Below are 24521 nucleotides of genomic sequence, written 5' to 3' on the forward strand. Positions count from 1 at the left end.
TGACTAGAAGCCTTGCCAATAACACAGTCGATCAACACATTAAATTCCTACTTAAAAGAAGCTACATCATTTGCAGAAGCACAAATCGCAGGCTGCGTAGCTTGTTTCATTTTCATCTCATGAAAACTTTCCAGGAGAGAGCTGTGTTTCCCCCGACTCTATGGATCGATACAAACAACCTGCATATCGAGCATCCTAATGCCAGATAAGTGACTGCAATAAAACGAGTGTTCTGAGGCTGCTGCACGTCACGGGCACTGACAGGACATTAATCCTACCTAAATCAATCTCAGTCTCTCTCTGCCTAAAAAACTCTCTAAAGATTTCAGATCAATGAAAACAACTCCCCTCCCCCAAAGAAATCCAAACTGAAAATAAAATACAGCAAAAGGCAGATTGCTAGAAGAATCAGTATCTTCAACTATCTATGCTGACAGGGTTAGAAAACAAAGACACATGTGTACTGATAAATAAATGTGAAATGGCAATCCTGGTTTAGTTTGAGCTGCTGTAACAAATTACCTTAGATCGGGTGGCTTATGAACAACAGAAATTTATTCCCAGGAGGGTGAAATCTGAGATCAGGGTACTAGCAAGGTCAAGTTCTGGTGCAGGCCCTCTTCCCGGTTACAGACTTATGACTATATCCTCACATGGTGGAAGGAGAGGGTGCAAGCTAGCTCTCTGGTCTTTTCTTTAAGGGCACTAATCCTCTATATGAGGGCTCCACCCTCATGCCCCAATCCCCTCACAAAAGCCTCACCTCTTAATGCCATCACATTGGTGATTAGATTTCAATATATGAATTGGGGGGGGGGGGAGGGGCACATAAACATTCAGTTCATAACATATCCAGAACACTGAGTAGCATTTAGTTTAAAAATAAAGCTATTCCAGTTCAGGTCAGATGTTTACCTTTACAAATATCAGTCCTTGTCACCTCAAACATTCCCGTTATACACTGAATGCAAATTTTCAGAGATTTTCCCCAAGGATTCTCACAGTAGTAGTTGTAATACCGTAGTACTATCATCAGCACTAATAATAATTGCTATAACTGTTTATTAAGTGCTTTCTATTGGCCAGGTACTAGACTAAGGATTTTACACATGTCATTTCACTTAACGTCTCCAAATCCTACTGTCACCACCCTCCATTCCCTCCTGCTTTCTTTCCCCGCATGTCCTCTGTCCCTTGGAACTTTCCAGATTGGAATATTTAAATAGCTGTACTAGGCAGACGAACACTCCCCCAGAAAAGTCCCCATCCTAACCCCTAGGACCTGTGACTGTGTTAAGCTCCTTGGCAAAGGGGAATTGATGTTGCAGATGGAATTCAGGCTGTTAATTGGCTGGCTTTAAATAGGGGGACTGCCTTGGACTATCCAGGTGGATCCAATGTGACAAAAAGTGTCCTTAAAGGTGGGAGAGGAAAGCAGAAGAGTCAGAGAAGGAGTTGTGATGACAGAAGCAGGATCAGAGTGAAGTGAGGTGATGGGACAAGGACTCACTGCCATCGCTGGCTTTGAAGATGCAGGAAGGGCCACCAGCTAAGGGATGTGCCAGCCTCTAGGAGCTGGCACAGGCCAACACACCGATTCTTCCACTGGGCCTCTGAAAAGAATGCAGCCCTGCCACACCTTGATTTTAACTAAGAGGGACCCACGTCGGACTTCTAACCTACAGAACATAATTCATTTGTGTTGTCTTAAGCCACAAAATTCCTGGTCATTTGATACAGCAGCTGTAGAAACTAGTAACATCAAGAGGATAAGACTGGAGGTAGAATGCCTGGCCTTAGAATCCAAGGCCGACCACTTGCCAGCGGTGTGACCTTGGGCAAGTTGCTTAACCTCTCTGTGCCTCAGCTTCCTCCTCTATAGAATTGAGGATAAGGATTATACCTTATTCACAGGGCTAAATGAGCTTATAATGGTGAAGTACTTGCAAACTAGCAACTACAAGACAAATGAGTTATCATTATTCCTTCAATAAACTCTCTCTGTTGTATTATGTCACCTTCTCTGGGATTGTTTGAGCTTTGAGAGGGGCCTTCAGGAACTACAACGCTTCAATACAATGACCCCGACACCGACAACCTCGGGTAGCTGGCTCGTGCAGGAGAGCTTTCTGCAGGGTCAGATCTTTAGGTGCCCACACAGGCGTGGCTGGTAAGCAGCCTGCAGGCCCAGTTCTGTGGATACCAAATAGAACGACCAAACCACATCGCATACTGACCTAATAGAAATGCATACCCACAGGTTTGCTTTATTGCTTCTCAAGCACAAAATATATGCACATGGAATGTGAGGCTATTTGCTTTTTCATCAGTTCTCAACTTTAATTTTTGTGGAATGTAGCCCATTTACACTTTGATTAGTTTAGGATTACTGCAGTATTTTGCTGAAGACATGCCTAATCGCCTGAAGAACTCCGTGACCATGAGCAATAAATTAATTCCCCAGAACCATGCTGAGGGGCCCACTGGAAACAGCTCCCAGAAAAGCCCTGCCAGGCATTTGCTCTAACAAGGTTGCTGAGTGCACTGTCACTACTTCATTTAGAGGTCCCTTGTCCATGCAAGAATTTCATTTCGTCCAAAGGCTAGGAAGCACTGCTGGTCTAGGGGTTGATGTTCTTTCTGACAGTCAGAACCATGTGACTTACTGTGTTTCTCCCTCTGCCCTGCCCGCTAGGCTTACCGCCCAATTTGTTGGCTCAGTTATCAACCTAATTACGATTATATAGACCCGGGGTCGGCAAACTGCGGCTCTCGAGCCACATGCGGCTCTTTGGCCCCTTGAGTGTGGCTCTTCCACAAAATACCATGGCCTGGGCGAGTCTATTTTGAAGAAGTGGCATTAGAAGAAGTTTAAGTTTAAAAAATTTGGCTCTCAAAAGAAATTTCAATCGTTGTATTGTTGATATTTGGCTCTGTTGACTAATGAGTTTGCCAACCACTGATACAGACCATTAAGGCCTGCCAATCTGGGTCCATTTTCTCCTGAACTTGAGTGCCTACTCTAAATAATATTCACCTTGGTTGAGAATATTTCTTTTCTATTTTAGCATGTTATTCTCTTTGTCTCTAACCCACCTAAAATGCTTTAACAATAAACTCCAAAGGCAACCATATATCTTTGTACACATAGGCTCACACTAGTGTAATGTGGCTGAAAAAGTGTATTTTGGCTCTGTTCATGTGGCACAATACATGAGGTGGCAGCATTGTGGAGAAAACACACTTCTCTCCTGTTCACTCATCAGACATTGACTGGAGTGACCTTGAGCAAGCCATTCAGTCTCTCTGACCTTTATCTTATTATCCAGAACTTCAGAGTTGTAATGGGTCTATGGTTTAACTCTGGAATACAGAGTTATTTATAAATAATGGCCACTATTGCTTTTATCACTGCAACTGTTGCTACCACTGCTTGAAAACCACCATTTGACCAATCACTGTTTTTACACCTCGCTGCCATGGTCTGCTGGCTTGTTCGGTTGACAGGAAGGTAAAATGATAAGAAGGCAATCAAAGGGAGGTTACAGAGAATCTCCTACCCACTGGCCCTTCAGGAACTTTCTCCCCTCCCTACCAGCCCTCACTGGCCCAGCACCAAGATTTCCAAGGTTAGTGCTTTCTTGAGCACTTTGAGCTGTACTGTTTTGTTATTCCCTAGACTTTAAAAAAAAAATTCCCTAGCTTACATTCCAGAAGGGAGAAAAATGGAATGTAAACAAATTTCAGGTCAAGTGGTCTTTTTATGCTGCCCATCTATGCACATGACACATGAATTAAAATATGATGTGTGAGTTAAAAATCTAGGGGTCAAGCATCATTCCTGATAACAGAATTTAATGGTTATAAAACTTTGGATAGGGAAGATGATCTACCAGCAGAGCTGAGACCAAAAACAAATCACCAAGTCAGGGATAAAGTCAACTTGAACATGGAGACCACAATTGACTGACTAGTTGACTCCACGAATTTTCATCAGAAGGTTGTGTGTTTAGGATGCAGAAAAGGCGCTATCCTCCAGCAGTGGCCACAATGCCAACTCTGCCACATACTTAGATCTTAGTCATTCTCCAGGTGCCACTCGATGTCAACACACAGTTCCCGTCCTCAGTGGCTCAGTCTAGAAGGGGGAGCAAGTCATGTGAGCAAATTTCATTGGAAGGAGTCTTTTATAATGTCCATTTCCTGTATGCACAGGACCCACATGACAGTCTTTTGTGACAACCAAGCTTTGCAAGGTGTTGTATGGGACTTACGCTGAGTTATGTGTGGGATATATCTTCATTATAGACTTCGAAAAGCTAGAAACCAAACTGCATGTATAAACATATCATCTCTTACCTGAAATACAGCAGTTGCCCCCTAACTGGTCCCTGATTCAACCCTTGCTCTGTACAATCCATTCTTAACAGAGCAGTCAGAATAATACTTTTTAAAAGTTCAGTGAGTTTTATATATATCCCACAGATGAGTGAAATCATATGGTTCTTAGCTTTTTCTGTCTGATGTATTTCGTTTAGCATGAAATTCTCAAGAACCATCCATGAAAGCAACAAATGAACAAAGAAAAAAAAACAACAAACAAAATGACAGTATGGTGTTCATCAGATAGAAGAGGGGTTAGAGGGCTATTCAAGGGTGAAGGAGGCCAAATATAGGGTGACGGAAGATTTGACTTTGTGTGATGGGCACACAATGTAATCTACAGATGATGTATCATAGGACTGTACACTTGAAAACTATATAATCTTATTAATCAATGTCACCCCAGTACATTTAATAAAACAAAAGTAAAAAAAAACAAAACTTGAGTTAGACCCATATCACGCCCCTGTAAAAGCCAGTCTTTACAATGGCCCACAAGACTCGACATAATTGGCCTGCCCCCTATTTGCCATCTTGCCTCCTTGTCTTTTCTGCTCCAGCCACAAGAGTCTTACTTTCCCTCCAAACATACCCCACGGTGCTTGCAGATTAGCGCCTTGCTCTGGCTGTTCCCCTACCTGGGACTCTCTCCCTTCCTCTCTTACCTCTTTCCAGCCTTTCTCCCCTCACACCTCCTGTTTGAGGCCTAACTTGAAGAATATAAACAGTTTTTAAAGAATGCAGTGGGCACCCTCACCTTAGCACCAATATTCTCCATTCCCCTCCCCCTACTCCTCTTGTCTCTTTTTCCATATCATTCATCACCTTCTAACATGCTTTCCAATTGGCTTTTAAAAAAATGTTTACCTTAGCACTACCGACATTCAGAGCTGGACAATTCTTTGGTGGGAAGGGGTGGTTAGTAGCATCCTTGTCCTCCACCCTTTGGACACCAGTACAGTAGCGAGCTTCAGCCCATGCTGTGACAAACAAAAACGTTTCCAGGCATTGCCCAATCATCCGCTGATTGAGAACCACGGATTCATAATTCATTGCCAGTTACCCCAGCTAAAATGTAAGATCGGGAGGGCAGGCATCCTGGCCTTTTTGTTTACTGTGGATTCCCAGGCACCCAGAACAACAATGGGCATGGAACATATGAATGAATGAATGAATACCAATTTAAACATATGAATTTACAGCAAACACAAATGTCAGATTCCTCTATTAGGAAGTGGTCCATATTTAATTTTATCTCACTTTTATGGATTTTCATCACAATAAAATAATGGTAATAATAGAAACAAAAAAACACAGAAAGGAATATTTTTGTGTCTGTATCTAACACAAACATTCTTCTGAAAGGCAATTCAGAATTAATCTATTTCTTACAAGAATATTCTGCATAGCTATTATAAAAAGTGGCATGCCTCTTTCCCACACTTCCTTTTCTCTACCAGCAGAAAACCTTTATTATGAGTATTGACCGTAGAAAGTAATTGTCGCAAGGGCATTACTGCTATTGCCATTTTAAGAATGAATGGCAGTGGGTGAGACAGGCCGACATTCACAGGCAAGGAGGTGAAGAGGAATAAATTAATTTTTAAATGGACTTGTCTGTCATAGTCATCAGATTTGACTAAAATTTAATTTGTCTCAGACAGTGGGTGGTCCTGCCAAGAGGTGTCACGTGATAAAAGACAGAAGAGCAGTGGTTATCAAGGGGGACAGAGGTGCAATTTTTGCCCCCCCCCCCCACCAGGGGACACTGGACAATGTCTGGAGATTTTTTATTTTTACAACTAAGTGGGGAGGGAACTGCTAGTAACATCTAATAGACAGAGGCCAGCGATGCTACTAACCATCCTACAATGATGTGATGGCTCCCACACAGAGTTATTCAGCCCAAAATGTCAATAGCACCAACGCTGAAAAATCCCCAGTGAGAGCATAATGCTTAAGAGTACAGGATCATGCCTGGCTGGCGTGGCTAAGTGGTTGAGTGTTGACCCAGGAACCAAGAGGTCACTGGTTTGATTCCCAGTCAGGGTGCATGCAGGAGGCAGCCAATTGATGATGCTCTTCCCTCATTACTGTTTCTATCACTCTATCCCTCTCCCTTCCTCTCTCTGTAAAAATCAATAAAACATATATATATATTTCAAAAAGAGTATAGGATTGTAAGGCTCCCTCCCTGTCTGAATTTGAATTCCTGCTCCATCACCAAGACAGATTGCCTAGTCATTCAGCAACACTGATTCCCTTTTCCTCCTGGGCACACAGGTAGACTAGTTGTCATAACATCTCTCAAGTTAGGAGTAACTACCTGAGTGAGGTCTAGACCATGAAATGTGGGGGAAAGTGCGGTAGACCACTTCTAAGCCTGGCCCATAAAAGCATCCCACAAGATCTCTCAGACCTCTTCTCCCCTGTCTGTCAACCAGATGCAAGGGATCAAGGGATGGCAGAGTTGCTAGATAGAAGTAGCCTGATACCCTGAATGACTGCATGGAGCAGAGACATTGCATCTCTTTCCCTGCAGTGACTCATACTAGACAATGATGTGAACCACAATGAACTTCGAAAGTGAAAACACTGATACCTGGGGCTTGTTCAGGCAAGTTGACTATCCTAGCTTTGCGATCTACTGCAGGTTCCTTAAACTCTTTGTGCTTCAGCCTCCTCATCTGTAAAATGGTGATGATAATACCTCCTCTCTCAGGAGGTGAAGATTAAAGTACTTAAAATAATGTCTGGAACCTAGTAAGAGTTTTCCCATTTTATATGATATCCTATATTGACTTGTAGAGAGATGTACATGAAGGTTTGCTTTCATTGCTTCTGAAACATGGATATATGTTCAAATAGATGAAAAGCTATTTGTTTTTAAGTTAATTCTCAAATTTAATTTTTTTGTGTGCAATGTAGTTTAAAGTATAAAGGTTTATGATCATACTAGAGGCCTGGTGCATGAAATTCATGCATGGGGGTTCCCCTCAGCCCAGCCTGCACCCTCTCCAATCCAGGACCCCTCAAGGAATGTCCAACTGCCGGTGGGACATTGTCCAAACTGGCAGTGGGACATCCCTCTCACAATCTGGGACTGCTGGCTCCTAACTGCTCACCTGCCTGACTGCCTGATCGCCCCTAACTGCCCCCCTGCCAGCCTGATCACACCTAAGTGCCCCCCTGCTGGCCTTGTCGCCCCACGCAGCCTGCTGTTTGGTTGTTACTGTGAGGGCATTGTGACCAATTTGCATATTACCCTTTTATTAGTGTAGATTATTCCATGATATCATTTTACTTTTATCCTTACTTCATCCATTTAGTAAACAAGCATTGAGCATCTATTGTATGCTAGGCATTGCATTAGCTACTGAAGATATAATTTCAAGCAAAAACAGACATGGATATGCCTCCATGGAGTTTAAAGTTTAGTTGGATGGTTAGGCATTTATCATAGAATACCCAAATAATTATAAAATTTCAAATGTGAAAAATGTTATGTAAGAAACATGCAGCTAAAGGGCATTAAGCAAGGAGGCATTGTCTTTGGAAAGATGGGAGAGGGCTTCCCTGGGAAGAGTCTTTGGAGCTGAATTTTGAGGGATGAATAAAAGTAACAGGGGAGAATGAGACAAAAATTCCAGCATGTGCAAATGCCCTTATGCAGAGAGTGGAGAGAGAGAGAGAGAGAGAGAGAGAGAGAGAGAGAGAGAGAGAGAGATTGATTGATTGATTGTATCTGTCTTCTGTCTGGATCATAAGAAGTGAGAGGTGGACAGTGGTGAAGGCAGATCAAGCTGGAAGGAGTTAGCAGTTAGCAGAAAGGAATCACTGAGAAGGCCGGCAAGCCTTCCAAGGCCGTATAGGTCATCTCAATAGATTTGCTATTTTTTTCTAAGGGTTTCAAACAGGGTGAAGTGACATAATTAAATGTGCATTTTGAAAACATCACTCTGTATGCACTTGCGAGAATGGATTGGAGGTGGGGAAGGATAGAACCAGTGAGACCTGCTACATTGTTTCTAGGTTTTACAAGAGACAGAATGGTGGTAAAGATAGAGAGAAGCTACTAGATAAAGAGACACTTCCGGTGTAAAACCATCAGCCCTGGGAGATAAATAAGATGTGGGAAGCGGAGGTGAGGGATGTATTAGACTAGCTTCCAGACTCGGTTTCAGCACCTGGACAAATATTAGTGCTATTCACTGGATAGGGGACAAAGAATGTGGACTGCATTTGAGGAGAAAATGTCTTGAATTTGGTTTGAGGTGAGTGTGCAGTGAGCTAACTTCACCTTTATTCTTTACTCATATGATTCTCCCACTTTCACTTTTATCCATTTATTTTCTCATTTAACAATCACTGTTAAGCACCAGTGCTGGGATTCAAAGATGACAATACAGACACAGTCTTTCAAGGAACTTACAGTCTAGGAGAAAGCAATTAAACTTGATGGCACTATTAAAGAGCTATGACAGGGGGGAAATATTACTAAGACACAGAAGAGTGTACTGCAGCCAGAGCTGGGGGTGGAAATTTTGGATGGATCTCTGAAGGAAACGTCTCTGATGAAGTCTGAGAGAAGGGAGTCTAGGAGAAAGGCTAGTCCAGGCAGAGGGAAGGGCATGTGCAGACAGGAGACAAAAGGACTCGGACTCATAAGCTAAGGAGATCAAAGCAGCTCAGTGCACCCAAAGCACACAACTGGGGGATGAAAGCAGGAGCTAGTGAGCTAACTTAGGAGTCTGGGTTTTACTCTGAGAGCAAAGTATTTTCAAGGCTCTTTCCCACTTTGATCACTCTTTATTAAACTTTCAATTCTCTTTTGTCTCTTTTCCTACTACATTCATGTATAGACACTCACACCAATTATTCTCTTTCATTCCTAGACAAATACAATATCAAACATTCTGCAAAACCAAGAAATCACACGGGATCTTGAATTGCATTTGGAAAACCAGCAGATCATTTTATAACCCTCAAAGCTCATTAACCACCTACTTCTGATTGCTTTAAAGCCGTTAACATCACTCTCAAAGTATCCTTAGGCAAATGTTTTTCTGACTGCACCGAACAATCATTTCCAATTTGACAGCCAGTGTTCTTGGAGTCTTACATACACTCACTAATTAAAAGGATGTTGTGCCCTGGCCTGTGTGGCTCAGTCGGTTGGAGCATCGTCCTATTCACCGCCAGGGCATGCGTGTACAGTGTATGGGAGGCAACCGCTTGATGTTTTCCTCTCATCCATCTCTCTCTCTCTCTCTCTCTCTCTCTCTCTCTCTCTCTCTCTCTCTCTCTCTCCCTTCCTCCCTCCTTTCTTCCCTCCCCCTCCCCCTCTCATTTCCTCTCTCTCTAAAATCAATAGAAACATATCCTCAAGTGATGATAAAAGGGATGTTGTCCGTGTGGCATGACAATTTTCAAAGAGAAAGAAATCTCCACTGCCCATAATATTCAAGACCTTGTTGAATTTTTCATCTCCCAACTGCCTACATTATCCTCTTGGTCCCACTAAGGTCTGGTTCTTAGGTTTGCTTCGTTCCAGCTGTCCCTCTGCTTTTTCCTTAGTTCTCTTGCTTGGAAAGCTCATCTTCCATGGATCACTCTCTTTTTTCAAACAGTAACACCAAGTGTTCTCACACCCTATTCCCATTCACAGAAGACTATTGTAGTTCTTCAAATACTCCATTCTGCTGCACACCTTTGTTCTTTGATACATACATGATTCTCTCTTCTCGAGATATGTTTCTCCCCCTTACCTATCTGGACAAGTGTTACCTTTCAAGACCCATCTCAAGCATTTTCTTCTTGTGACCAACCCCCATCTCTTACTAACCTCCCAACAAATCTGAAGACTGGAACACCCCATCACACCTTATACTGTTTATAATTATTTAAAACTAGAGGCCTGGTGCACAAAATTCATGCATGGGGGGGTGTCCCTCAGCTTGGCCTGCACCCTCTCCAATCCGGGACCCCTCGGGGGATGTCCGACAGCCGGATCAGGCCTAAACCTGCAGTCGGACATCCCTTTCACAATCCAGGACCGCTGGCTCCTAACTGCTCACCTGCCTGTCTGCATGATCACTCCTAACCGCTTCTGCCTACCTGCCTGATCACCCCTAACCGCCTCTGCCTGCCAGCCTGATTGCCCCCTAACTGCTCTACTGCCAGCCTGATCACTGCCTTAACTGCTCCCCTGCCGGCCTGATTGCCCCCAACTGCCATCCCCTGCTAACCTGATCACCCCCTAACTGCTTGCTCCCCCTCAGGGAGCCCGCAGGAGCGGGAGGCAACCCGGCGATCAGGGGAAGGCAATGCCCCCATCACACCTCTGCTGCTGCCACTGCTGGCAGCATAAGCCTCGGCCGGCCCTGGTTATCTGAGCCTCGGGAGGTCCTGGGCAGCTGGGCAGCTGCCATCCGAGGCTTACCTGCACCTTGGGCCAGCCCTAGGCAGCTGGGCAGCCACCATCCAAGGCTTGCCTGTGCCTCGGTATGGGCTTGGGCAGCTGGGGGGCTGAGGGCGGGTCTGGTTGCACCACGCACCTGCCACCCCCCCATCATGGCTGAAAGGACTGGGGGACTCCGGCGGGGCTGAGGGGACTGGGCTCCGCCATCTTCTGGCTATGGGCACCGCCATCTTTATGATGGCATGATGGTCAATTTGCATATTCTCTCTTTATTAGATAGGATAGTTTTCTGTCTTTACTATGCTGGGGTCAAGATTGCACTCTTTATATCCTCTGTATCCAAACAGGGCCTAACAAGAAGTAATCAGCAAACTAGTGACTGTTGAATGAGTCCATTTTTCAGTGAATGAATACCCAAACATATCAGAAAAATGCTTCTCATATATGTGAGAGGGATGGCTGAATACCACTATCCCACAGGCTATCATCTTCATTTATCACAATTTTTTAATGAACTGCGATTTTTAAGAAATATTTTTTTTATTTCAGAGAGTTAGGGAGAGGGAGAGAGAAACATCAATGATGAGAGAGAATCACTAGTCAGCTGCCTCCTGCATGGCCTCTACTGGGGATTGAGCCTGCAACCCAGGCATGTACCCTCACCGGAAATCCAGCTGCGACCTCCTGATTCATATCTCAACGCTCAACGATTGAGACACACCTGCCGGGCCACTTAGCACATATTTTAAAACATTTACAAAGACCTGATTCCTGGTTCTAATACCTAGAGGTCCTGATGGGAGCCCAGGTGCTTCTGACTTTGAGAACTCTGTTGAGAAAACAGAGTTTAGAACTGTTAAGTTCTAAACTGTTTAAAACAGAGTTTAGAACTCCTCTTCTAAAGCAAGAACAAAGTTGCTTAGTGGTTGAGTGTTGACCTATGAACCAGGAGCTCACAATTCGATTCCTGGCCAGAACATATGCCTGGGTTGCAGGTTCAGTCCCTAGTGTAAGAGGTAGCTGATCAATGATTCTCTCTCATCATTAATGTTTCTATCCCTCTTGGAAATCAATAAAAATATTTAAAAAGATAAAGAAAGAACATAAAAAACAGAATCAGCATAAAGATGAATAGTGGGAAACTTTCCTCTTCATTTACCTATATGTCTTTGAAGTAATAATAAAACCCTAGGTGCACACCATGTATTTCATCTGTCTATCCACCTATCCATCCATCCAGTTCCTCTTCCATTTGCCTTTATTCCTTTTAAGCAAATCATAACCCCAGTGCACACACCATACACCTCATTAATTTCTTCATCCATCTATTCAACTATCCATCCATCCCATTCTTCTTCCATTTACCTATATGTCTTTGAAGTAAAACAAATCCCCTAGTACACACCATATAATTCACTGAGCCCTCCATTCATCTACCCACCTACCCATCCATTCATCCATTCATCTACCCTGCACTGTGCTAGGCACTCTCTCAGGCATGGCAGAAGCAAAGGGAAAATCTGAATGTGAATCAGACTCTACTGCAGAAGAATTTAAAATCAAATAACCACGTGTGTAAGAAGCTTCAAGATGAACAACATAGGCATAATGAAGGTTTAAAGCAAGAGCAGGAACATGCCAGCTTTCATCTGTCTTTTTCTCTAAGAAAACACCCATAGGTCCTGAACTCTGAGTTAACAGAAAGTCCCTCTCAGTTCTTATTTCCCATGGGAAGATTGAACTAGAGTTTTGAGGCCGGGCTGTGAGTTTCATGTCTTCTTCAATGTTCACACAATGTGGTTGGGTTGGCTTCAGTCTGACCTGTTTGGATCTAGAGTTCGGTTATTTCAGAGGCCTACTGAGTTGCTTCCTTTGCATTATGCATTATATATATTTTGATGCAGAACATCTATTTTTGATTGTTCTTCTCTCTAGAAGTCCACAGACTTTCACTGATTTTCTGTTGCTGCAGCATGCCCCCACCTCGCACTCCCTGCAACTTGACAACTGCCATTTGGTTTGTTTTTTTCCTCAAAGTCAGCAACCTATTTTTTTTTTTAATCTGTCATCCTTTCCCTCCTCGCAGGTAAGTCATTTTTACAGAGGCTGTCTCTATGGCTGGGGCAGGGGGAGCCAGGAATTCCTAAAGTCTGGCTGAGAGAGAGGCTGGACTGACCTGATTTATCCCCCCCTTTAAAAGGCTGTTTTCACCTAGTTGTTTACCGTCTTTGGCATGCTCTTCTCTCCTATCACCAACCCTGCCATCTGGCCCTGATTTCTTGTCACTACAGAAGCTTCAGTCAATTCTCTATGACTTTTGCAAGTCTTCAAAGGTTCAATTATTTAGCCAACTTCTCCTCCCACCACCTGTATGTCAAAAGTGACAATTTATTGTTCAGAGACTGCCTCATAGATGATCCAGGAAGCCAGCTGCGAGGCAATGTGGCTTTTCCTGGGGCAACTCAGTTGCTGAAGAAAGGGGAACTGAGAAGGAAGCTAAGATTGAAAACAATCAAACCAACAACCCCTTTTTTCAACAGGGAAAGATGTAGACCAGCTTCCTTGTCCGCCAGCTGGCTGCAGATGAGCCTGCAGGGGGCTCTGCACTGGGGATTGGCAGCGCCACAAGGTGGAAGGAGCCTGGGTCTCTGCGCCACCGTGCAGAAGGTCGTTCACCTAACACACATACGAACGTGTGTTCAATCGTGTTAAGCCGCTGAGATATGGGGATTGCTTATTACGGCACCTTGCTTACCCTGACTAAAATAAAAGGGATAGGAACACTCACAGGACTCTCAGGGGAGAAAGGCATCATGCTGTTCCTTGCACGTGCCAAGGAATGCAAGGCATGCAGGAGGCGGCTCTCCCGCAATGGCCCATCCTTTGAAAGTCAAGGGCTTGCCCAGGAAACACTCACTGATGGATCCTTTGCTGGCTGAAAGGGGCAGTGTAGCAGTCATTCTCCTCCAGGTCTGGCAGTGTATCCTTGTCCAGCCTCATTGGCTTCCTAGGTAACCATCTCCGAAACCTGCTTATTTGTTTATCGATCCTGTGGTACATGAAAGGCAAGACCAAAGGGTACAGAACGTCAGCGTTACACAGAGCCACGATTGTGACACCGCACACTCCAGGCACTCACTGCACTCAGGGAACCCACTCCCCCATTTCACAGATGGAAAGAAGGGAGCCACAATGCTTGTGCTCTTTCTATGTCACCAAGGGGCCTCAATGCTACTGTCTACAAGACCGCTGCCATGCATGACACCAACCCATGACCAAGGAGTCCTAACCAGACTAGAAGGCTTTGGAAAGGAAGGTGATAGTCCCTTACGCAAAGCAGCAGGGACCTTAACTTCTTATATTCTGCAGGTTCTATAAACTCCTTCTGTGCTTGGCCAAGTTCTTCCTCTTCCCTTGCTTAGGGAAGAGCTCCAGCTGTAGGTGACTTTGGGCGGGAGCGCTGATAGCACATCCCAGTGGGTGGACTGTGCAGAGAGCCTGATGTCATGAGCTGCCTCCTGCCTCTCACACCTTCCCCACACCCTCTCAGCAGACAGTAGGCTCTTTAGTTTTCACTTTTTTCTTTTTAAATTGACGCCATGGTTCTCACACTGCTGGGGCATCTCAACACATATGTATCATTGTGGTCATGGCACACATGACGTCAGGACAAGGAGAATAAAAGTGTCCTAAAGTTGGTTTTCAAGCACCGGTTTTTCCCCTGGCCACCTCCCACCCCCTCTGACTTCTGCTGATGAGAACATCTGGCTTCCAAGCGTCCAGATGTTCATTGACAGCACCCACTGGCAGGAGCAGAAACCACAGCAAACTTAAAAATGTTGGTGCTATGTTGGGGAGCACAGAAGACTTGGTTGGAAAATTTATAAGGAGGACATTTCGAGAAAAGAGAAGTATGCTGAAGGTAGCCCACCCTGTTTATCGGAATTCTGACTTAGAGGAGCGCTGAAGGCAGTGCCCCTAATTATTCCTTGACCTTTTCAAACCAGTCTGTGCACATGCAGACCCCCGGGTGTTTACTGGAATCCTTATGCTTAATCTTTAGGTGTCCTTGCTTAAAGGACACTGCATACATGTGCCCTCCCAAGACTACTTATCCTACTGATTGTATTGTATTTAAAAGATAAACTTTATCTCAAACTGCTGTTAAAATAAAAGCCTAACGAGGCAGGCGATCAAGGCTGTCTGGTTCCTTTAGCCAGACAGTCCCTTAGCCCTCTCTTTCACAGCAAACGTTGTATCAGAGTAATCATTCATCCATTGCTCAGGGTCTGCTGGTCAGCCCCGGCAGTGCTACCTCAGGCATCCATACCATGGGGTAACTTTTCCCCCAAGAGCACATGTCAAATAGCATCTCTGTGAGGTAGACCCAACAGGTATGATACTCATTTTATATGTTATCATAGAAATCCAGGGTGGAGAGAGATGATTATTCAATCCAAAATACTCAACCAATGAACAAAGCAGGACCAGAATCTATATTGTAGATTCCTGATTCTAGGGATCACTTCATCAAAGTAGCTGATAATAGAAATCTTCACTTTAAGGGCTACAAGAAGGGACGGATCCCCCTGGAGAGGAAAATATCTGAATGCCTTCTAAGTCTATTCACCGAAAACACATGGATTCTGGGCATGTTTTACTTCTTCCCAATTTTAAAAAATATTTACATGGCAATTTATCCTTTGCATGAAACTTCCAGCTGAATAAATTATTTTTTTATGGTATTACCAATCCACTCCAAAATGAAAAATAATAGCAAATGTCTTTTTTAACCACCTCTCTTATTCTCAGCCTTGTTCTAGCCTCACCCGACATATTTCTGCTTGGTGGTGGCTGTCCTTTTGCAGAACCCCTGAAGGTTCACACTGGAAAGAACCTCATCTTCTCTAGGCCCCTCCTCTACCCAGAGGACCTGTCCCCACCACATACGCACACGTAAGTAAAGATTCTACTCAGAGCCATGTAGTCAGAAAAGAAGAGTAGATTAGAAAGGCCTAAAACCCCCCAAAGGGAAGAAGTTCCAATCTCCTCCATCCTTCATCTTCCTGGGCCCCAACCCCTCACTATCTCTTAACAGATGTTTAAAATATAGGGATATGATGAGCTCCAGAAAAGCAGTGTGACAGTGACTGAGACCATGGGGCTGGCGTGCCTAGTTTCAAATCCCGGCTCTGTAAATATTAGCAGTGTGACCTTGGGCAAGTTATTTAACTTTGCTGTGCCTCAATTTCCTTATCTGTAAAATGGGCATGATAATGAGTCTCAACTCACAGGACTGTGATGATAAAGTCTCTTGAACAGTGTCTGGTGCACAATAAGCACTGGCTATGATTATTATCTTCTTTTTCTTTTCAAAAATAAGAATTGGAACAGCCAGCGTGCCTCTTTACATTGCTGTCCTTTTTCTTTTCAATTCAAAGTTAATTATGCTTCATCAGCATCTATCACTTGTCCAAGTTCAACGATTTATTCCTTAAGTGGAATTATAAATTAGACTTCCTAGATGGCTTTCCCCATGGCCCTGGGGTTCATTTCATCTGATTGCCTTAAAACTCATTCAAGAAAGAGGACATTGTATGATAATGGATGGTAACTAGACTTACAGTGCTGATCGCTTTGTAATGTATACAAATGTCAAATGATAATGTGGTGCACCTGAAACTAATATCCTATATAATAAAAGGCTAATATGCAAATTGACCGAACAGCAGAACGACTGGTTGCTATGATGCACACTGACCACCAAGGGGCAGACGCTCAATGCAGAAGCTGCCCCCTGGTGGTCAGTGTGCTCCCACAGGGGGAGCACCGCTCACCCAGAAGCCCTGAGCCAGGCTCACAGCTGGCGAGCGCAGTGGCGGTGGCCAGAGCCTCTCCCGTCTCTGCGGCAGCACAAAGGATGTCCGACTGCTAAGCCATCAGTCAGACATCCCCCGAGGGCTCCTGGACTGTGAGAGGGCACAGGCCGGGCTGAGGGACACCCCCTTCCCCAAGTGCACGAATTTTGTGCACTGAGCCTCTAGTGTTATATACAAACTTTCCCTCAAGTTTAAAATAGAGGACACTGGCTCAGAAGTTTTTTATAATAGAGTTTTTACCTCCTACACATCTCCAGTCTGCAGCACTGATCAGATTACACTGTGCAAAATTCACATGCTCACAGAATCTGGGCTCTGCATGCGATGACTATGAATTTAATCCAACTCAGCGTGGATAGAAACAAATAAAGCTATGAAAAATTGGGTATAAATGCTCTATGGGAATAAAATGGCAGCTTTCACCAACCAACTTGTAGCACCACAATTTAGATGAAATGTGAGAATGGTGGGGAGAAAATAAAATAGGGAAATAAAAATGATTAATTAGTTGAAAAAGGAGGAAGAGCACAAGGAAGTGAAGGGAAGGGAGAGAAGTTGCTTGGCATGGTGGAGAGTCCGTAATGGGCATGTCTAAGTCCTGGCTCTGTTGCTAATCTGCTGTGTGACCTCCCACAAATCACTCACCTTTCTGAGCCTTATTTGTCAAGGGTTTTTGAGCGAGATCATCATTATCATCAGTATCATCATCATGACCTTCAGGGCTGTTAGGTTTATAAAAGATGGTGTGCAAGTGATGCTTTGGGGAAGCCGCCAGGGAGATGGCTGTGTTCTTAAAAACTACTTGAGAAAAAGTGACGGGAAGCAGAGGAAATGGGCTTTTGAAACACTTATCTTGGAAGAAAGATGATGGACAGATATCTTAAGGTTAAAGCCTCTGAGATACTAACTGGGGGTTGGGGTGTGGACTGGCCTCCGCTGGGCAGCCTGAGCAGAAGCAGGAGGGCCAAGCGTGGACTGTCCAGGCTCCATCACATGTACTGGGGTCCACGCTGCGAGCGCCTCACAACAGAAACAACGTGGTGAGCAGTTTGTGTTCTTTTCTGGTTGGCAGACTGGACCCCCATAAATGTGTGCATCCCAATATCCTGAACCTATGAATATGTTATGTGATGGTGGCAAAGGGGACTTTGCAGATGGAAGTAAGGTTACAGACCCCCACATAGGGCGAGCATCTGGATTTTTCAGGTGGACCCAATTTAACCCCATGAAGCCTTTAAAGGCAAAGAACTTTCTCCGGCTGGAGACAGGGGAGATGAGGCAGGAGGGGAGGTCAGAGAGATTCAAAGAGTGAAGATAACTCAACCAGCCATTGCTGGCTTTGCGGATGAAGAGGGCCAGGAGGGCAGGCAGCTAGAAGCTGAGAATGACCTTTATCCATGAGCCATAAAGAGACAGATCCTGCAACTGCACAAAACTGAACTGTGCCAGCAACTGAATGAGTTCAGTTCCAGCAACGGAATGAGTCTGGAAAGGAATTCTCCCCATGGCCCTTCCCTCCCAACACCTTGATTTCAGATGTGGGAGACCCCAAGCAGAGAAACCAGTTAAGCGCGCATCTCCTGGGATTCTGACTTGTAGCACTGTGAGATAATAAAGTTGTGTTGTTCTATGCAGCAAAGTTTGCAGGTATGTGTTACAACAGCAATAGGAAATGAACACACCTCCCACAATAGTCTTGGTAGGTCTGGCCAACGTTTGCTAGGCTCCCAGTACTGGGGCTGATGTCCCACGTGCTGCCCCCACCTGCCCCTCTGGTGGCTCTGGGAACAAGGGTCTGTCTCTCTGGGACTGGAGGACAACTGGCTGTTCTTCTGTAAGCACACTCCTGTCCCCGAACTGTACCACCGAGACATCATTGAGGGCCCCTTCTGCCATGCAAAGAAGAAACACAAAGGACAAAAGCTACTGGACTGGAAAGTGTGAGACTCAGGTCATTGACTCTGCCATTGTACGTCAGTGTGCCTGGGGCAAGCCTCTTATCCTCACAGAGCCTCAGTATCCTCATCTCTAAATGATGATCCTTCAGATGCTCTTGAGATACATACTGGTTGTGACTTGGGCAATAATACCTTGGCTTCATCATTCTAAACAACCTTCAGTTAATAAAGAGCTTTCCTTTTCACAATGCATAATGGATAACCTTTCTCCTAGAATGAAAGACCTTGGCATCAGTCAGAAGCACGTTCACATTCTGGTTGTAGAGCTGGCCGGTGGTGAGTGCCATGCTGGGCAGGTAACTAAATCTCTCGGAGCTAATGCACCCACCGCATGAGGCAGTAGTGAGGGGGACACAAGATAATGGATATCAGGTGTTTGCATAATGCCTGGGATGTACAAAATGCTCAGTTAAGTGGTCGTATTTAGAATGAAGAAAATGCTGACAATGAACTTCTATATAGAGCGTTCTCAATGGAAATTCTGGAGCTAGGATCCTCACTTGTATATTGAGGTCTGTGCCTCCATCTTTCACTTAATACACTTCCCTAAACAGGCAATCCTGAAATTCACTTAGGTAAAAATCAAGAACCCAACCAATCAGGAAACATCCCAATTTGCCTCTTCAATATGGGGCTCAAGGGAAAAGAAAGATGTTGGCTTAATAACTGAGCATTGATGTGGTTGGATACATGTCACTTTATTCTATTCCTGCCACTTACTAAGCAAAAGCCCTCTTACAGACCACACAGGCAATAAAGAGAAGATGGATCATCCACGTGGGCATTTCTGGTCTTAACTTGTCAAGTTCATATTTGAACTAGAAGGCAAGAACTTTGATAGAAAGTTGTGGTCAGTTCAGAGTTCCCCCCACATGCTGGATCATGGCAGGCAAAGTTCCAGCTACCTGGACACAGGACAAGCACATGGGCACGGACCTGACCCCTGTCATACTGTGCCTCCCCAGGGTGAGCCTTGGAAACTGCCTTGGGAAGGTTCTGCTGAAACCTCTTTAAAGTGGTTTCCCTCAGCTCTACGGGGGGGAATATCCTTCTAACTTTAGGAGCGATGATGATTAAAGAAAAGGCCACATGCAAAAGACTTCACTGTCCCCATGCTAACTTGTCAGTAGGCCTTTATAAATTACCTACTATGTGCATAGCCCCAACCTGGAGGCTGTGGGTTTACCCTGAAGAAGCAGAAGAAAAGGGCCTTTCCCTTGAGCCACTAACTACGCAGAAGGGACTTTGTACTAATGACAACTTAATTAGGCTGAATTAAACAAAACAGACTACTTCAGGGACACCTGCTTTCCCCACACCAGAATATTATAATAACAGCATCACGTTTCAAACAGTTAGATTACGTTTTCAGGATGATATGCCTAGAGGGAACATATGGATCTCGATATCTCTCTCTCTCTCTCTCTCTCTCTCTCTCTCTCTCTCTCTCTCTCTCTCATCTTTCCTCCTTCCTTCCTTCCTTCCTTCCTTCCTTCCTTCCTTCCTTCCTTCCTTCCTTCCTTCCTTCCTTCCTTCCTTCCTTCTCTGCTTCCCTCCCTCCCTTCCTTTCTTCTCTCCCTCTCTTTTTTTTAAATGAAGATTCCACACACAGCCCTACATTATAGCTACTGACGCCTCCCTGGACTGCTATCAGTTAGATACCAGCCAGCTTGGATTTCTTTTTCCTCTTCTTAGAGCCAAATCCCCTGTATTTACAGCTTCTCCTTGGATAGAAGTTAGGGAGCTTTGGAAGTTGATATGATTCTTTTTAGGTCACAAGGCTACTAATTGGGACACAACCTAAATACCTTATAAGAGAGTCCAAAGGCTTTGGAACATTTACCCACATTAATTTTTTAAAGCGGGGATGAAAATATACAAGCCATTTTGTTGATTTGCCTGCATACTCATCTGATAATATTACAACTGTGCTTAATGTCTAATGCAGTAAGATCTAGCATTCATTCTGCCCACAGTTGCACAGGACAACCTCAGGCGGGATGTGTGTGGGGGAGTGGAGGGAAAAGGAAGGAGTAGTAATGAGACTTAGCTACAAGCCACCCACAAGAGTCAGATGTGTGTCTTTGTAATCATATCTTTTACAGACTACATTTATACTATTTAGTGAAGGCAAAAAAAAAAAAAAAGAAAAAGAAAAAGGTCAAAAGAAAGATTATTAATTCCCTCTCTTTATTGGGTAGGTAACTTATAGTGCCTGTTAAGTCTGCCCAAAGATAAGACAAAGCAGCATTTAATAGACCAAGTACATGGATGAAAAGAGTGTTTACTCCAAAAATATGTGTCTGAACTACATGAGTATGCTTTATGAGAGTCAGGTGACCTTTAAAAATAAAGATATTTGTGAAAAGGTACTTTATTTTCTCTGTCTGCTCAGAAACTTTATAATAATGTAATTTTCTCTTACCCTTAAAGGAGATACGTTTATTTCAGGGATCATTTCATGAACTAATGAGATGAAATATATCATTTGTATGGATGAAACTAAAAGCTAAATTAAATGTCTGCATTTGGTATGCCACAAGAACTCAAGACCAGAACCACACATTGCACATGTGCCTTTCAGTTTGCAACATCAGACCTGGCTGCAAAGAGACAGGCCCTGGTCATCATCTAAATCAGTCTGTTCTTGGGTAAGAGGAAGAGTTCAAGTATACACAACATTTTTTGACAAACTGCATTTAGAAATTTACACCAGATACTGCGCTTCACAAATACCACCACAGTGATACCCAAAATGCAATTATATGTGGTAAGCAATGAAATTTGTCCTAAGAGGCCATCCCGAATCACAACGTTATACCACCATAGTCAGATGGTCTTTATTCAAGAATATTCTAGTGCCTTCTCATGCTTACATTTGTCCATGGCTGTGATTTATGCACTTGAAGTAGCACCAGCTTTTCCAGGCCAGAGATAAGCTGTTCTTCCAGTTATAGAAATAGGGCTTTACCAAGCTCTTATTCACTCAAAACCTCCCCTCTATACACCTGGAGAATATATGATCAGACGCATCTTCTCTGCTTCTCTCCTCTCGGCTCCAAATCCATCCCCTCTTTCTCCTTTCCTTGGCCACAAAACTCATCAAGGTAGTGGTAACCCCCCCCAATATTTCTAATCCCTCAGAACCTGGCCCATTCTCCACCAGCTGTAACTGGGTTTCCATGACCCTCCACTGGGTGGTCATCAGTCTAAATATGTCATCCTAGATCAGCAACGTCAGCATCACTATAGAGCCTCACCTCAGAAACCCTGGGAATGGGCCCAGCCATCGGAATACAAAATACCTCTGCAGATAATCCTGACACATGCTAAAATTTGAGAACCACCACTCCATGGAGACCACTAGCATGGCAGTTACCATAGTAACCAAAAAACCGATTCTCAGCTCTATCCTTCATCAGTAGCTGAACAGTCCTTATGGGAACTCATTCTTGGTGCCTTTGGCACTGCCTTCCCTTAGTTCTCCTTTGACGTCTCAAATTGTTCCTTTTCATCTTCTTCCCATTTATTCCTGTCTCCTTCCTGCAGATTTTCAAAGGAATGGCCAATACCCCTCTCTTCTCTTCTCTCTCTACATCCTGCCCTGGGAAATTCCATCCATGCCTTTGACCCCCAAATAGCTATTTTTGGAATGTGCACAGCAATCAGTTTTCCCATGTGACCAAGGCCCCTCTCGTATTCCTTGGCACTGTTGGAGCACACAAGGCAACAGATCAGACAAACACTTCCATGATAGCATTCTACTGACCTGCTCATGAACTTGTACCGGCGGGGCAGGTAATAGATTTTTCTCCTGGAAGAACAGCAAAAATGAAGCCAGTCGAGAAGAAAACCCATCGTCAGTTACAGTTTGAACTAGCAAGGAAGGAAAGGAGATTGAAGACAGAAGCCTGTAAGAGGTGAAGAAGAAAAAACTAAAAAGAGATTAACAGTGAGGAATGTAGTGGGAACATAGGGCATACGTTTTTTGAGTCATGAAATCTTAGGGAACATTTTCCATTGTTATTTCTTTCTCTCCTCATGACCATGAGTTTTCATGGTTGCCACTGGTCTACCAAACCTGTACAGGGTGGTGATTTGGAGCAACTGGTATTTCCATGAATTCAGCTGCCATCACCTTTTTCTCAGGGATGCAGAGATGGACAGCCAGCCTGTTGGCAATGTCCATAGCTTAATGGGGCACTATTATAGTAACTAATATTTACATAGCACTTTGAGTGTACAAGAACCTCCTGTCACTTGATATAAGCAGGGATAAAATAAAAATATAGGCATCTTACAACCATAACGGGAAGAACACTAACTAGCCAGCATCAACATCCAGCTGGAAATAGCCACACTAGGACTTACTCCTTAACCAGTGGTCCTGGTTATAGGTAAATTAAAGATGTAAACTAAGGAATCCGGGAAAATATTTTTTTAAATGGAACTTAATAAGGGCATGTCATACTTCTGTGTTTCTGCACTGTTTTTACATTTTAAAATTAAAATTCTGGGTGTAGTTGGAATGAAGAGCACATGTGTTGGCTACTTTATTAAAATGCAATCTCTTTTTCCTTATGGTGGCTTCAACCAATGGACTAGTTATGAACCCGAGGTGGTTTATATGTATTCTGAACTGTTACTGAGCTATCTCACTTTTGAAAAATGGAAAGCTTGTATCTCTAAAATCATTTTTTCATATCTGTGAAAACTTAAAAAACATATCCATGTTGTCAACAGGCAAAACTATAGAGACAATAAAAAGGTAAGTGGTTGCCTGGGTTTTGGGTTGGAGTTTAGGGAAGGGATGACAGGTGGAAGAGCCTAAGGCAGTGAAATTATTCTATGAGCTACCCTATTAGTAGATGCACGACATATGCATTTGTCAAAACCCACAGAACTGTGCAACAGAAATAGTAAACCCTAAATTAATTCTATGGACTTTAGTTAATAATGATGTATTAATACTGGTCCATCAATTATAAGAAATATACCACACTAATGTAAGAAATTAATAAGGAGACTGAGTGGGGTGAGAAGGGTGGGCATATGGGAATATTCTGTACTATCTATTCAATTTTCTGTAACCTAAAAATGTTCTCAAATAGCCTATTAAGAAACACCATATTCATGGGCATAAAGGTATTTAATAAGCAGGTTTAATTAGCAATTTCCCACCAGAAACCTATTCCTCAACTTCCTTTCAAACACTATAGCAATAAAAATTCAAGGAGACTAAACCTGAGATTCAGAATTGCAGTCTGCAGAAAATAATAAATACAGATAAGATTAGTTAGGGCATTTTACATTCAGGCAAACTGATGTTTGTACATTTTGTTGAAATGATATGGCAGGATAGTTCCTCTTTTGGAAATGCATATACATCCTTAGGCTAGAGTTGTTAGTACAAAATGTTGCACAAGATGACAGCAAAAATTCTAAACCCCTCAAGTGAAGTTATGCTCAGGTAAAACTGCATAAGTATTATTAATGCAGCCGATTAGTGTCCACACATGAACAGCATTTTCTCCTAAAATTGTTGTCCTAAAGGAATTCCTACATTTAAAAAGGAAATTATTATTCATTATTTATGTTTTGCATTTTATTGCTTGGATCATGTTCTCTTACTGTTATAACAGAAACGTATTATGGGCCAGCCTGGGTTGCAGGCTCGATCCCCAGTGGGGGGTTGTGCAGGAGGCAGCAGATCAATGATTCTCTCATCATTGATGTTTCTATCTCTCTCTCCCTCTCCCTTCCTCTCTGAAATCAATAAAAATATTTTTTAAAAGAATAAATAGCAATGCTTGTGTTGGCACAATATTTATGAACTGACTTTTTAAAATTTAAATATCGGTTCTTTTTTAAAACAGAGCA

General features: G+C 43.5%; 1 protein-coding gene across 1 annotated transcript in view; it reads right to left on the minus strand.

The window, feature by feature from the left end:
* ANO4 (anoctamin 4) overlaps positions 1–24521 on the minus strand; it is a 166306-nt gene that overhangs the window by 75151 nt on the left and 66634 nt on the right. The window contains exons 6-7 of the mRNA XM_079773483.1: positions 22411–22455; positions 13722–13853 (exon numbers count right to left, since the gene is read on the minus strand). Of these exons, the coding sequence (XP_079629609.1) occupies positions 13722–13853; positions 22411–22455 (177 nt within the window). The remainder of the gene's footprint in view (positions 1–13721; positions 13854–22410; positions 22456–24521) is intronic.

This window comes from Cnephaeus nilssonii, assembly GCF_951640355.1.
Source record: "Cnephaeus nilssonii genome assembly, chromosome: 6".
NCBI classification, from domain to species: domain Eukaryota; kingdom Metazoa; phylum Chordata; class Mammalia; order Chiroptera; family Vespertilionidae; genus Cnephaeus; species Cnephaeus nilssonii.